Source organism: Lottia gigantea (genome assembly GCF_000327385.1).
Source record: "Lottia gigantea unplaced genomic scaffold LOTGIsca_51, whole genome shotgun sequence".
Lineage (NCBI taxonomy): Eukaryota > Metazoa > Mollusca > Gastropoda > Lottiidae > Lottia > Lottia gigantea.
The window spans coordinates 151878-168460 of NW_008709752.1; the positions used below are offsets into that span (position 1 = coordinate 151878).

At 35.8% G+C, this 16583-nt stretch overlaps 2 protein-coding genes across 2 annotated transcripts; one reads left to right on the forward strand and one right to left on the reverse strand.

Moving 5' to 3' along the window:
* Nucleotides 1-1097: 1097 nt before the first annotated feature.
* LOTGIDRAFT_98806 (hypothetical protein) lies at nucleotides 1098-1418 on the forward strand (the record flags this gene model as incomplete). Its single annotated transcript, XM_009062355.1, has 1 exon — nucleotides 1098-1418. A coding segment is annotated over one exon (321 nt), but the record flags the coding sequence as incomplete, so codon positions are not given.
* A 5117-nt stretch (nucleotides 1419-6535) lies between these two features.
* On the reverse strand, nucleotides 6536-9756 carry LOTGIDRAFT_193218 (hypothetical protein). The gene is made up of 2 exons (XM_009062356.1): nucleotides 9581-9756; nucleotides 6536-8039 (listed from the first exon to the last, which is right to left on the reverse strand). Exons 1-2 carry the CDS (start codon nucleotides 9704-9706, stop codon nucleotides 7035-7037), a joined length of 1131 nt encoding a protein of 376 aa, XP_009060604.1. The 5' UTR covers nucleotides 9707-9756; the 3' UTR covers nucleotides 6536-7034.
* Between the last annotated feature and the right edge of the window lie 6827 nt (nucleotides 9757-16583).

Sequence of the window (16583 nt, forward strand, 5' to 3'; positions counted from 1 at the left end):
ACGACCTCAATAAGCTCGGATATCACATGATCAGGATTTTAAAGAGTCTCTTGTCAGAAAGTGATTAAAGACGAAAATTTAGTCTTAAACCTTATCCTTTGATTGACGTTCAAATTATTTGTTCGTTTCGGGAAAGGTGAAGTTGTTTGGGTAAAACTTTGACAGTAGCCACATTTTTGTTACAGTAATCTAGATCAGTTGTCGTGTCGAATAAACGACTTTAAACTTAGAACAATATTCATCTTATTTTGAATAATGTCTCGTCGTTTTTCTACATTACCTATTAAATTACCTCCAATATCCTTCCACTAACCACTTGCCAATCATCTTGAGAAACTTACACGATACTCTGAAGTTGCTATTGAAAGAAACAATGAGAGTGGGACAAAGTCTAAAGATTAAAGTGTTAAGAAAAGGCGGTTTGTCTCATCAACTTGTAAACTGATAGTATTGGACGAGTTACGGGAGAAATTAGGCGTTAAGAATCTATTACAGACCCCACAATACACTGTTTACTATCCTCTTACTTTATTTTTACACTGCATTACCCTTCGATAGACTTTCATACAGGTTCAATACACCGCGGCCCTTTAATTTACACACATTTAGTCACCAGCCCAGCAACAGACCATGTTCAATTTAACACCGACTTAAACTTTAATTTGGTTTATTTTGTCTTTTTCAGTTCAAATGATCGCAGTTCCTCCAGGGCGGTCCGCGAACCAGAAAGAGCCTTCAGCCAGACAGAAATTCAGTCATCACCATCTAGTCCCGAATCCCGAGAAATGAGAGCTACCATGACCAGTGTTTCATTCGGATCCCTTGGAACCAACGCCCTACAGCCATTTCCAGGCATGCCGTTCCTGTCTCCGACTGTAGCGACCCCTAACGGCATGGCTATGACGTCACCATTATTTCAGTACCCAGGATTCTACTCTAGTCAAGCAGCTGCCGATTTGAAGCAGATAAGTCTCACTCAGTACCAGGCCATGAACCAAGCAACAATCGCAGCTGAAATGTCTAAAATGAAGTCGCCATTTATCAACAGAAATTATCTGGAGCTAGCCATGTTGGTCTGTAATACATTCCGCGGGAAATTATTCCCATGCACGCATTGCCGTTACGTCACCGACCGTCGTAACAATCTAAAGAGACATATTTCCACCATGCACCAGGCTTGTGATAAAGTTCTCGAATGTTGCGGAGTCAAGTTCAATACCAAGGCCTCATTACGGGAGCACATTATGATTTTTCATCATAATGGATATTCCTGTCCCTTTTGTGGACGACGATTCTGTCGAAAAGCACTATTAAAGCGCCATCTATCGGTTCATAGTGGTCAGAAGGACTACACCTGTCCACATTGCGACTACGCCACAAGTCATAAGAGTAATCTAGAACGACATAAGAGAATTCATGAAAGGATCCGATTAGGCGATGATGTAGAGATTCCGGAAACTGGCTACGATTCTTACCGGAAATCACCGATTAGTAGCGATTCCATTCCGGACACAACAATGAGAAGCGGAAATGAAGAGAAAGACGAGTATATCGATATGGAGGATAATGATTCTGATGACGACATGGATGATGATGATTTCATTGCTAGGCATCATCCCATTTCCATGACGACAAAGAATGGTGATCACAATCCCAAAACAAATATGGCGTCTGAAACCATCACTTCTAGTACCGGAACTGACGAAATTGATGTGGTTTGTACGGACAACGACGATTAGTCACAAGGTTTTATACATACGATGTCAATGTAATACAAACGGTATTATTTAGGTATTCTTAGAAGCTCGTTTTCGTGTGCACGGGATTCGTTAATTCATAGATATTAATGTATTACTGAAATCATGCTTTATGATACATTTAAAGATACTGGTGAGGCTAATTCTGCTTTTCAAACGTTTCATGGTCGTTTCCAGTTAATTTCCATATTGAAGGAACACTTTCTGTTTAATCTCTAGACTATGAAGACCATGTTTTAATGTAAATACTCCTAGTCCCCTTACCTACTAGCAGGCCAGCCCATATCACTGCCCTATGATTATATATTACCCTATTTGTTTTTTTATATCAACGATTTAGTGGAATTTTTACACTGGATCGTTATTGGATATATTATGTTTATCTAAATTGTCACTCTGGCCTTGGGTTGTAATTTAGATTGGGTCATCCCATCTCACCTGTTAGGTTGTTAAAATGTCTCTGTAGAGTAGAGGACAATATTTATTATTCACCGATTATTCTATTATTATTTATTTATTATACATTGAATGTAAATAATCAGATGAAAATTAACTATTAAAAGTTATATGTTAGATACCAGATCTTCATTTTCTTTAAAGGAATACTACGTCTTAGAATGAACATAGAATTTAAAAATGTTAAACTTGGCCAATAAGAGCAGTAGATATACCTGGTGTCATAAATAACATAACAGGATCCTTATAAATCCAAAAAACTTAGTAAGTCTCCATAAAAATGCAATTAACTATTGAAAAACGCTTAATATTAAGATTAGGCATTTTTCAATAATTATTTAGTTTTACTAATTTTCCAATTTTCCAGATTTTACAGGGATTCTGTTGTGACTTTATGACACCAGGTAAGTTCACTGATGAATATATATACTCATATTGATAATTCTTGAGAACTTAAATTTTATGTTCATTCTAAGATGTATTATCACTTTAAATTGGGGTGCATGTTTCTTCGTGTTAATACGTTTGTTGAAACGTGGCGGGTCAATGTTTGGTTGAGGGTGGGTTTAGATATACATTCACATTACGGGGGTGGTTACATAATTATCATCCTTTTATGATAGTTTTTGCAATTGTAGAGTAGGTCTCTATGAAACTTTCAATACACCAATACTTAGATGATAACGCTGAATTCAAAGAAGTCAAATTGTGACTAAGGATGGCATGTACCAGATTTGCCCAGTCGGTGTTTTTGACAGAAGGTCTTGGTCCATACGCACACATAATATCCGAACCAACAAAGCTAAAATGGGCGAAGGACATGGTAGTTTATTCAAATTTCTTCAAAACTGTATTTTACGATGTCTTACAAATTAGCAGAACAATTCACTAACAACTATACTGTGTTATGATCATGGGTGGCTTTCGACTGACTGGCGCCATTTTCAATTGATTCAAAAAAGAAATGTAAACAAAAAAACAAGCGTTCAAAAGACACGTGATATTCGCGACTAATATGATTAATGAGCGAACACAGATCTTTTGTCCTTATTGTCAAGTCTTAAAAGAATCTTCTATTCAGAAGAAACTACAGGGGACTGTATGATACGATACGAATACAGCGTGTCATCCAGCTAAGTTTTCAGGTAGCTTTAATGTCGTGAGTAACAGATCATGGGTAGACTTTCTGTACCTTTAACACTAGAGATTTCCTAGCGATCAGTCAATCAGTTCCGGGTCACAGAGCGCCCCCTGCTGGTTGTCATCCATTAAACGTCACAACCGACGACTTGAAATGGCTGGGTGATAAAATTTAACATATTATAGATATATAGATCAATTTAATGGTATCAACAAGTCTTTAGTCAGATTAATTCACCGTGGTCATAAAATCATAGAGACAGTAAACGGTGACAGATTGAACTCCGCCTTAGGTTTAAAGCACTGAGTAGGTAGGCAGGTTTATCCTTATTAATATCGGCCCTACTGGACTAAATGAACCTTGGATTGATTGTCTTTGGATTTCCAAATACTGCGATTTTTAAAAGGGATTTAAAAACTGTTGTCTGGTTATGACGGCAAAAATATCGCAAACGCCATTTGACTCTAAAAATATTAACGATAATGATCTTATAATCGTGTCAGATTCTGTCCTGAAAGTTTGTTTGTATATCTTGTATTGTCATTCAAACATAGTTGACAAAAAAAAACACAAATCATAACTCTTATTGCAACCTCTTCTTCTATACAAAGTGAAATCCAGTTTCTGTGATGTGAATCGAAGAGGCTTTTCTGAAAGAGGTCCGGTTTGTAACAGTCAGAAATCGAAAAAATTTTGAATTAAAAAAGTGGAATATAATTATAAAATAAATTATGTTTTTAAATTATATTCCAGTTTTTTTATTCAAAATTTAAAAAATGAACCACCGTACTATTAGGCTAATGACGTGAAAAGTTGTAGGCTGCAAAACTCAATATCATTCGAATTTATGAATTAACAATGTAGTTATGTAGTTACAATGTTTTACTATGAACCTTAAGATACTAACGTCATTCAAGTCTGATTTTATAGAATAACCTACAGATACTTTCTTCTAGTTTTTCCAAGCAATCAACATTTGTCATTTTCATGCTCTATTGATTTTAAATTTTTATGTTAATTAGATAGCAATAAAGAGCGGTGAAGATGGATATAAACCCGACGAAGAATTGCCCTACGTAAAGAGAGTAATCACCATGAAATTTAGAGCGCAACATCCGAGTCCAGAGGTCTCTTAGCGTGTACTGCATCGTAAATCAGTCTGGAGCTCCACATGAGACCTATTGTTCACGATGATGACAATAATTGCTTCAAGTCGTAAAATACAGATAATGGAAGGTAAATGGCGCCTTTGTAATTCAGAAAATCTACCTATAAAAATATGACATCACCTTATTCAAGTATTGCAGTGGTGGTGACAGTCACAAATAAATAATCATAAAGAGAAGGGGATTTTTATGCAATTTGGTAGTTGCTGTGGGTAAGGCACCGGAGACGAGATGGCAGTTTTATAGCTTACTTAAGGTATTTAGTCAAATCCATGGTAAAGCCACACATTGTCAATATAAACCTTTCTGTCTGGCAATCTAGAAAACTTAAAATTTATAACTTCAAACATTGATCGACTGTATCCATTTGAACATCTTTTTATTGAGTACATTGACCATTATCCATGGGTATCAAAATATTCCCCTCAAATAATATTTCAATGGTGATTTATCGGTTTCAGGTTTACCTTAAGGTTATATTGCGTGATAGTTTCAACCGCCACCCGTTTACTCCCTAACCAGGTGCAGTTATAGTGATGCGGTTGGATCGAATGGTTTAAAAAATAGCTTCATTCAGCATATCCTTTATTTTTTAGACTGATCATGGCGATAAAGACAGGCTGTGAAATATATATTGACTATGTAATGTTATTGTTGTCCTGATTATCATTATTATCTCCCTTTAACTACTTTAACGTCAACGATAATTCTGTGATCAAATTAGCGATAGATGAACTCACTTCATCTCATTTGCCATCTCTTCCCATGTTAAACACGAAATTCAACCTTCTACAACTTTTTCCAGAAATCTCGTTGAAAGCTGAATGAAAGCCTTACCATCCTAAAAAATTCAATATATGATGACCATGAAAATTTTGAGCTGGTCAAATTGAAAGTAGACTACTACCGGTTATACTCATCCGCTAGAGTTTGGCAGTCCATCCGCCTTTAAATCTCTCATCATCTCACAAAATCTGAAAGATAATGCAATTTCAGACATCAAATTCCAAATCTATACCAAAAATTAATTACCCCAAAAAAGGGATGCAAAAAAACCCTTAAGGGAGACAGAAAGATAGGCCTACAATCATTTCCATAAAATGTTTTAGTGGAGTGGGTCCAAATTATCGATAGAAAACCACTGACTTATTTAAATTTACCTCCCTTATACCACTCTATCAATGGTGATTGTTTTGTTGTTCAACAATGATTCAGAGATTCATTCGATTAATATCATAATGATGTTTAATAATTATATATATCATAATGATATTATTGAAATAATTCTCTGATTCATTATACTACAACTCACTTAATCTGACATAATAGTCCCTTGCATAATTCGGAATCCAAGTGTTGTTGCTAATGGGTACAGGCACACCAGTGACAAGTTGTTACATGGCCTTATATGGAAACATGGGAATGATAGGATGATATTAGCAGCTGCTCTGTAATACAATAGTGTACATACACCAACAGAATCTTTCCTTGGGGTGTATATGATTTCTGATATTCCGTATAGCTATCACTCGACGTGGTTCGGCGGGCCTGTGACCACTCTTGTATAGGCTTTTCGTAAGACATTCAGTCTATTTCCAATCAATAATGAAAAAGGTATGTTAGTAGTCGATTTCATATTATGTTTGAATGGATGCCAATGTGTCGATGTGTTTGATTTGAATGAGAGTGGGGGGATATAACTGTACTCTCCTTTCCTTGTGTTCATCTTATGCTCTGTTGTCACTTCAGAACTTTGACTGATGGACGGACTTAAAATTGTCATTCAGGTCCTCAACATGAACCTTTTCGCCTTTAAAAACCTTGGTATTATGACCTTTTCAAATATCAAGTTTTCAATTGTCTAATTTGTCATAGACAAGATGAGACCTTGATATTACGGAGATGACATAATTTAGGACTTATATAGTAATGGTATAGAGCTAATGCAAGTCACGGCAAGACATCTTCCAAAGTTGCTCACAAATTTCAAGTCCCAAATCAAATAAGGAAACAAGAAAGTTTGCAAAAAATTATTTTCAAACTTTTTTATTTTTTGCCTCGGTCGAATTTCTACAATTTACAAGGCGTGGTATTAACAAAGAAACATGATGTTTCCCTTGACATGTGTATAACCCCTTATTAACCAACATGTCGCATAATGTATTCATAACTTTAGTCTACAAACATTCGAAAACCTGAGACAATTTGCTTGCTGTTTTCGTCCTCGAATTCCGTGAAGAGAAAAATTGAAAAGACAAAATACAAAAAATTCAACAGAGTAGTTATTTAAATTAATAGAACATAATTTTTACAAAATTGTTGGAAGTTCTGACTCACACTAGTTTGATAAAAACTGACTTTTGAAAAAAAAATGTTTGTATTTTTGGAGGAAATTCTTGATAGTCAATTGAAAAAATTGAAATAAGTTTTCCACCAATAAACAGCGAAAACAAACACATAATCATCAATAGGCCACCATAGAATTGTTGATATCCTAGAAACATAGCGAGTAACTTAGAAGCATTTTCTGTGGACGATGGATGGACCGGATTCATCATATTCTTGTTTGGAGATCCACATCTGTTGGAAGGTTGAGAGAGAGGCCAAGATGGAGCCACCAATCCAGACGGAGTATTTCCTCTCGGGTGGAGCAATGATTTTGATCTTCATTGTGGATGGAGCAAGAGAAGTAATTTCTTTCTGCATTCTGTCGGCAATACCAGGGAACATGGTGGTTCCACCGGACAAGACAGTGTTGGCGTACAAGTCCTTTCTGATATCAACATCGCATTTCATGATGGAGTTGTAAGTGGTTTCATGGATACCAGCAGATTCCATACCCAAGAAGGATGGTTGGAAAAGTGATTCGGGGCATCGGAATCTCTCGTTACCAATGGTGATGACTTGACCATCAGGTAATTCGTAGCTCTTCTCGAGGGAAGAGGATGAAGCGGCGGTGGCCATTTCTTGTTCGAAGTCGAGGGCGACATAGCAGAGTTTTTCTTTGATATCTCTGACGATTTCTCTCTCAGCGGTGGTGGTGAATGAGTAACCTCTTTCAGTTAAGATTTTCATCAAGTAATCAGTCAAATCTCGACCGGCCAAATCAAGACGAAGGATGGCATGGGGTAAAGCGTAACCTTCGTAGATTGGGACTGTGTGGGTGACACCATCACCGGAGTCGAGGACAATACCTGTGGTACGACCGGAGGCGTACAAGGACAGCACAGCTTGGATGGCGACGTACATAGCTGGTGCGTTGAATGTTTCAAACATGATTTGGGTCATCTTTTCTCTGTTGGCTTTAGGATTCAATGGAGCTTCAGTGAGGAGGACTGGATGTTCTTCTGGGGCAACTCTCAATTCATTGTAGAAGGTGTGATGCCAGATTTTCTCCATATCATCCCAGTTGGTGACGATACCGTGTTCAATGGGGTATTTCAAAGTGAGGATACCTCTCTTGGACTGGGCTTCATCTCCTACGTAGGAGTCTTTTTGACCCATACCCACCATGACACCCTGGAAGATACAAGATAAAATATTATAAGTAATGGTTGACAAATTAAACAGCAGAGGTGAACACGGAGATGGATTGCGTGACAAGACGTTGATACGTAAAACGAACACGACATGAGACGTAATCTCACGCGCTCGAGTAGACGAGAATAGAGTCGAAGAAATTTATATGGGTAAGTGGAATCAAGACTGCCGAAAAAGATAATTAGTGCACAAATGTTTTTGAATTAAATTGGCGCAGTAACTATTGTCACAAAATATTGTATAAAATTCCATACATGTTTGCAGATGTGAATTTTTCATAGTAGGGATCATGATAATCAGCGCTTAAGATAACTCTGATTAAAAGCTAAGTTGTAATTAATTGGTACCACATTGTAGAAATGATCATGTATAAAAGTTATAATGATAATAAAAGAAGTCTGTAAAAGGAATCAGCCAGATGCAGATAAAGAATCATGATAGAATTACATCTTGAAATTAATGCTGCATGACACCATGGTAACCGTGTAGTATATCACGTGACGGAATGATGTCATGCACTCCATGCTATGCCCATATTTGTCGATTAGGGCGCGCGCGTGTAGTGGAACACGTGTGTGTACCGGTATACTATACCGGCTAAACAGCCCGCCATTTTTGGACTGATGCTTTCGATTTTGAATTCTTTTTCATTTTTTTCATACAATTTTTCTCTTTGATTTACTGTTCTTATTTATTATTCCAAAATTTCAAATATGATTTTGCCCTATCTTTTAGATTCGTAAGACTAGACCTTGAAATAATTTGGCACTAAAATCGTTAAGCGTGGGTCATATGAAAGTTTGCCAACTATTGTTGCCAATTTTCATTCATTTGTGGTTTCAAGAATCTTGCCAAATAAGCAAAACTAAATTCGAGTACTATCGTAAAGAATGCTGATATTCTAGTGAACGTCAGTTTGATACAGAAATTTCCCCTTTTTTTACCCAATATATATATTTTATATTGATCAAAAAGCAGGAAATGAAAAATGAAAAATGATATTTTTATGCAATCTGTTTCAGTTGATTCAGTCACTTCCAATTTAAAATATGATCAATCGTTGTCATTGTAGGCCTTTGTTCAAAAGACCTTCCTTATGCTACTGAATTTGCCAGTATTTCCCTAATGTAGTTTGCTATTTCACACTATTTATCAATGGATATGATGAAACAAAATAGTAAATTTGAATCTTAATTCTAACATTTGCTTTGATGTATCTTATTTCGAGGCAAATATTCATCGATTGCCCATTGCTGAAGGCTGAATATTCTTTCATATTAAACTTGCTTACTTATCAATTTTGTTTCCAATTTATCCATAATTAATTTTCAATCACATTGTATAATCCAAAAGCAATCTAAGCTTTTAATAAATTCGAAATCACAAATCCAATGCTCAAAATAAAACAATTCACAATGGTATAAGACAAGGTTACCACATTAGCCCTATCTTATTCAATATATCCATTGATAAATAGTAAAAATACTGAAAATTAGAATAAAAAATAGTTATAAACTGACCTGATGTCTGGGGCGTCCAACGATGGATGGGAAGACAGCTCTGGGAGCATCATCTCCGGCGAAACCGGCTTTGCACATACCGGAGCCATTGTCTACAACGAGAGCTGCTACTTCGTCGTCGCACATTTTGACTTGTTACTGTGTACGATCTAACTACTGTGCTGTCTATTCACGACTGGTGAAAGAGTAACGATGCCAATGGCTTTTATCTGCCCTCCTTCACTGATTCCAAGAAATCGCGAAGACTGTCTGAGTAACAGGCGCCATATATGGTATTGACAGGGCGGCGTATATGGTCAGCTGTATTGAGTGTATGATGGGAAGCGGGATGTCGGTAGAAGTATATTATGATTGTTAGATGGACTATCGTACATGGTGATTGATAATTTACCCCCTGGGTTCTACCCTAACCTCTAGTTTGATCTATTATATAATAACCATATCATTCTGTATCTTCCTGATATTATTACACTTAACTTACTGGCTATACAGCATAGAATTATCAACAAACTTATTCATAACATACATTAAAAATATTGTGAAGATCAATGAGATAACCGTTAATATAAAGCCTACAAACAGGGCATTTTTAATTGGAAAAAAGGGAATATAATCATTTAAAACTGCTGAATTTGCCTTTTCCAAGGATTAATATACCCACCGATTTGTAGCACTTTTATAATATACATGTTTGTTCTGCATATATCTATGATTCATGGGGTTATTAATTATTCTGACCTCCAAGAAATTAAGTTTCATCTTTAATGTAATATTTTCAACAATATTTAAAATAATTGTTAGTTGTTCCTCGAAAAAAGTAGAAACCTGACATATCTAAAATTATTGATTTCTAAATATTACTCATCGATGACAAAACTTGAGTTGGCTGGTGACATATATAGATTGGTATAGATCGGGGATTATTTTTACCTTGGGATAAATTACACTAAATTACACTGCAATATTAAGAAAGGGGGGGGGGGGGGATTAGATATACTTAAGAAACTAAAATTTGCTATAATCGATCAAAACATGAACATGTAATTTCATTGTTTACAAATGGCTCGATACTTTTATAATTGGCCCATGATAGTTGATTCTTTAGCCTTATTTGGTATTCTCTAAATCTATAGTTCAAACTATTTATTTCTATAAAGCGATAACCACACAGTCTTTAATTTTAATATGAATGATAGTAATTGTCCCAAATTTTAGAAAAACAAACTCAGCAATTTATTACGATGACTATGAAAGTAAAAGTAGAAGTTCCGGTATTTTATGAAGCTATTTTTAGATTAACTATGATGAGAGAGATTTCCTCTATTATGTCTATAGTATAAGTAATAACATGAAAAAATGAAAGTAGTATTATGATTATATGAAAAAAGACACATGTTGTTAACATCATTACCTAATTTAAAACGGCCAACATCTGGACTATATCATATCATATTAATGTAATTAATTTTTACTTAGAGATCAGAGGCTATATCGGGGGTTCAAAGATAACAAAAACTAAATTTTAAGCCACAAATCTCTGTATGTTTGAAATGTTATTCTTGTTAAATCGGGTATGAGTGCTTCAAAATGCCCTTTAATCTCAATTTTTCGCCTGTGTATATTACTGCGATTAACGACATGTTAACATTTGCATTTTAATCAGATGGAGAATTACTTAATCTGGAATCGATCCTGAATGATAATGGTAAAACTGTTTACCCTGATGATCTATACTCATTGATAATACGCACATAATATTGTCTATTTCACTGACCAAAATCGAGAGATTTGTTAGTAGTTAAATATTAAGAAAGTGGTAAGATTGTATAGAAATTATGAGGTAGCCTATCGGAATTCTAATTAACATTGTGTATTGTACCGATAATATCTTCTATTCATGATCTCATCGATTGTTGCGAATTTGATTATAAATAAACCAAGTTCTAACGATCCGAACCGCAAAACGAAACCCGAAATGAAAACAACATACTGGCAAAACAGTGGTAGCGGCATATGAACTTTCACATGAGGAAGTACATCAATCATAAGTTAGTCGAATTTGTAAAGAAATGCCATTGGTTAGAACGCCCCCCCCCCCCTCCTTTATATATTTTTATGTCAACGCCAATGTTTTCCAGGGTAGACTTTCAATTTCCTCCACAAAGTTCCACCGTATTAAGCTACTTTGCTTTGTTTGGCGTTGCCCAGTGTACCAACACCGTCCACTCACAGTTAGATGGGCAAATTGTTCTAGGGTTGTTTCTGAAGTTGGTGATAAGAATTGGTGAGACATTGTCTACATTATGGCCCTTAACTTCAGAATTACACAATTTACACCCTTGTAAGTTACAAAATGCTTTCTTGTGAACACCTTTTTGTGCTATGCCTGCCAATCATTATGTCAATCATAAAACAATGTGAAATGAAATATATTGGTTATTACTCATTATAACTTAGATACACATCAGATTACAGATACCATCATCGTTCTGAGAGCAGCAAGCTAGAACATGTATTTGGCAAGAAGGCACAGGATACTAAAGGTATTAAGGTATAGATGTAAATGTTATTTTACTTCGTTGTCAAGATCTATGAAATAAGGCAACAAGTAGTTGACAATATAAACAAAGAGTTGTTGACCCTCTTCTGTTTTTAAATTACTTTGCCAGGATACAGTATTGAACATTAAACTCGTCCCATATTCAGCAAGACAGTAGTTGTAAATGTATTTTCGCACATTTGAGAACATTCAGGTTACCAGGTAGTCTGATAACCCACCTTTAACGTTAAAAAGATATATTGATGCTGTGTATCTGATATTGGTCTAGAAATATCAACACCCACCCACACCTCTCACCTATTTAGAAATTTTACAGCTATTTTCATACCTCGTTTAAATTTCATGCTTGCCGTAACTTTATTTTTGGATATTGACTACAGCCAATTTATTCAACACAAACCACTTCAAGAGTTGTAATATGGTCTCAACCTACCGGGAATATTTGATCGGAAGACTGAACGAATTGAAAAGCTAAAAGATTTGAATACATTAGATGAAAGATGAAAGCTTTTAAAATTTGATTTGGATCAATGAAGCAAATGAAACTGTTTAAGTATTTTGTTTCGTTATGATATTAATAAAACGTTTTACATAAAGCTGATGCCACTGATTATAAATTCCTCAATTCAACATCTCGGTCTGTTATATGAATATCAGTATTAACTTTCAATGAGGAATATTTGATGGTATTTTTTATTTGGCAAGATGGTTCACCTTGAAACTATGTCTAAGAGATAAATACAGTAGAATTGAAGGTGTGTCTGGAATGGGCGTGGCTCATATTACTCTAGACTGACATTTACTTATCTAATAGTGGTGTGCAGGTAATACCATAGTTTTTATAATAAACATAATATCAATAACACATGATCTCACAGACTTTATGCTTAGTCGAAAACTACTAGAAGGGAAGAATTCGGGTGAATAGAATAACAAAATATATATCAGCAACTGTATTCTCTGATGAGGATTGGAATAAACAAATACCAAGTGGCCCAGGTGTTCTGAAAGGGTGGAAATGTTCTGTTTCGCAAGCATCGCACTTGATCTATTAACATTGTTAAACGGTCTGGGAAATCGGACAAGTAACATAGTCGTAGGCCTACGTCTAGGGTGTAGGAGTAAGAATCGGGTATGACAATAGCTCAAATAGATGAGTGACTGCCAGTGGACCGTGAGTGGCCCCTTCCACTGGAATTTTCTTTTCATGCTCTCCTGTAGGGCCCCCTTACAGGTGGGGCCTGTGGACTTGGAGAAACTTGTCCCTATATGGTAGTAAAGCTACTGGGGTATTGCAAAATGAATTGAATAACTAGGTTTATGTTCCAAATGTTCGCTCAATATTAGGTTATATTATGATCATAGTGTACATCAACTAATTGCAAAGAGTCCACATAGCTTATATTGTTGTGGTGTGATAAAGCAACCAACATTTCTCTATCTTAACTGGTAAAATGATCATCTACTTAACGATTTCCACATATCTAGAGCACGTGTCACTTACATTAGTCTGGTAGTTTGATAGAATGAACTTTTTTTTTAAATATTTTTCATCCAAATTAGGCAAAATGTCACATTGAGTTTGTCATCTCGGAGCCTTGAATATTTTATGTATACTTGAAGCAGTGGACTTTTTTTTTTTTTAAAAAAAGTAAGGCGGGTTATTTTTTGACCTATTTGTGAGACAAATTCAAATATTCTGGAATGAAACAGATGCTGGTTCTCAGATGTCGACCCTGACACTGAGGTCTGGTATGAAATATATAATGTACTGTGCTGATATTGTGGTATACAGATGTAAAAGGCGGAAAGAGACTCGTATTATTGCACCATATATTCGCTTTTCAGAAATCATGAGTATATTATATCAAGGGATAGAATTCGGGTGTAACTGTAAATGAGGAACGAAATGACACACCCAGGTTCACTAAAAGGCCTTAATATTAAATAGAGGTCTAAATTTCAAACGTTATCAGCTGGTTAGTAGTTAATCCTAGAAATATAAATTAAATTGTTTGAAATGGTGATGGGATTTATTCTGATTCTTGTTTTTCGCCTCATAAGTGGAATGGAATATTGCTTCTCTAACGTTAGTCCTCAGGTTATTATACTACACATAAATATTTCTAGCCATTCAAAAAATTTTTCCATTTCTAGGAGTAGATTGTGTGCAATGGAATTCAATGAATGGAATTGAAATCCAAAAGCAGTCTAATTTATCACTGACTTTAAGGCTGCTGCTATTTAAATCTAAGTCTGACTATTCCAAAAAGTTGGCCAAAGACATTCATATTTTACTAACAGAAATCTTAAAACGACACTCTTAATATGGAACTACAGGAATCCCCAACATTATACTTGTTGCTAAAAATATCTCATTGAATTTTCCCACGCTCGCTCGACATATATGGTAAGGGGTGCAGTTCCAACGTTGACTGACATATAGAAGAATCACCCAGACGTTCATATATAAGAAATTTAAAAGGCTTCATTGCGACTTGATAATTAGCCTACAGACGATCCTAACGTGCCGAGATGATGCCAATCTCCCGCCTCTACTAGACATTTCGATTTTCCAGACGGTTTTAGACACAGAAATAGAGACTAAGTAATCTAGACTATTTACTACGAATTCCTCTCTGTGTAGGTAGGAAACAATCTCATAGTCGGTTAGAAAGATAGTGACAGAAAATAATGGATAATGATGAAGTTTGGAATGAATTAACGGCGGAATGATGAAGTGTAAAGAGTCTACGTCACAGAAAAGATATATTGTGTAGACGTAAAAAACTCATTTGATTTAGTCAAAGATAACCGACCTATATCTATTATGTAGGTTGCACTCGAAGCTAACCCAAGGTCTCATCGGTCAAACTTTTCAAGGGGAGGGGGTGCAAAGTATTTCCTGAGCACCCACCATATCCTTACCCACCGGCCTATTAGTACTACAGGTATGAATGTGTAAGAACACATGACATTTTTAAACCTTTTTCTAAATTTCAAAGAATGCACGGTGACTCTAAAAGACACTCAAAATACCCCCCCCCCCCTTCTCTCACGTACACGCACACACCCACACACAAACAAGATCTCTCTTGAATCCCTTTAACAAATGAACTGCCTTATTTTTGCTGATTAGAGTATAGTACCATAATACCTAGAATGATGCCAACATATCAATATAATTATTCTATGGCTGAAACAATTAAACATGGTTAAACGTGCAGTTTGCAGGAATTCTTGAAGTATAAACGAGATTTTAATCTGAAGTATTTTAACGATTTGAACACTGACAGTGTTAAATGCAACATGTTGTATCAGTCTGGGGCGTGCTATGACCATATATGGTGTTATAAACCTGGCTGACCAGTGGCCAGTCTGTGAGAGTCAGTTGTAATGAGTCGAGCAGATGTTGAGTGAAATCGGTAGAATGTAAAATGAGTAAGATGTTAGATGATAAACATTGGTTGGGATTTCAACCTAATACCATTTATACATAGAACTATCTTGTTCTTTAGGAAGTAGTTTATTATCATAATATATGGAAAGGATTGGAATCAATCTTTCGTCGAATATAAAACGTTTATCACAATTCATATAAGGTCCTATTTGCAGGATTTCATGTGTCATTATTAACATATACATAATAAACGATCATTTATTTAAACCCGTATTCCCGTATTCCCTTACTCTATAGAACACCGAAAATGCTAGCAGGGAAACGGTTTCTCGTCTCGATGTTTTACATACAGTAGCGCATGGTGTTTAGTTTTATTGTTCCTTTCAACTGAAAAGCAGTCAGTTCCTCCGAACTATATCATTATCAATAGGAAACAGAGTTTAAAAATGCCATCTCGACGTTACGCTTTGGCCACAAGTTAGCAATCAAGCGACATACCCAGATATTTGTGGAGGGGGGTAGACGTGAGTGTTGGTTGTTGAGCTGATTGTTTGGCATTTGCAGATTCGGGTCAGTTTAACTAAAGCTCATCTCATATTGTTGTCACGCGTTTGTTTAGGATATAAAATTATCACCAGTATATCAGAAATGGGTCCAAACTTTGGGAGAAGACGATCTTACTGAACAAGGGCGGATATGGGATGGATGCGGTCGTTCAAAATGGCCTGAATATCCCATAAAAGGTTTTATAAGAGCTAATCTCTTATAGAAGCACTGGCCTAGGTCACAAGTAGTGACTATGGATTTCATATTGGATTTTTTATTGGAATACATCAATTTGATGAGAAGTTTCCTACTTCTGGAAAGATTTACAAGATAAACAATTTTTCAATGAAAGGGGATCTAATCTTCCATGCCCCCTATGTACACCTGTTAAGTTTCTGCTCGAATTGTGGCACTGATTGGTGTATTGAGTTTATGCCAGCCAGCTACTCCGGTAGGCCTGTAGTGTTTATATAACTAAACGAACCATACTATATACT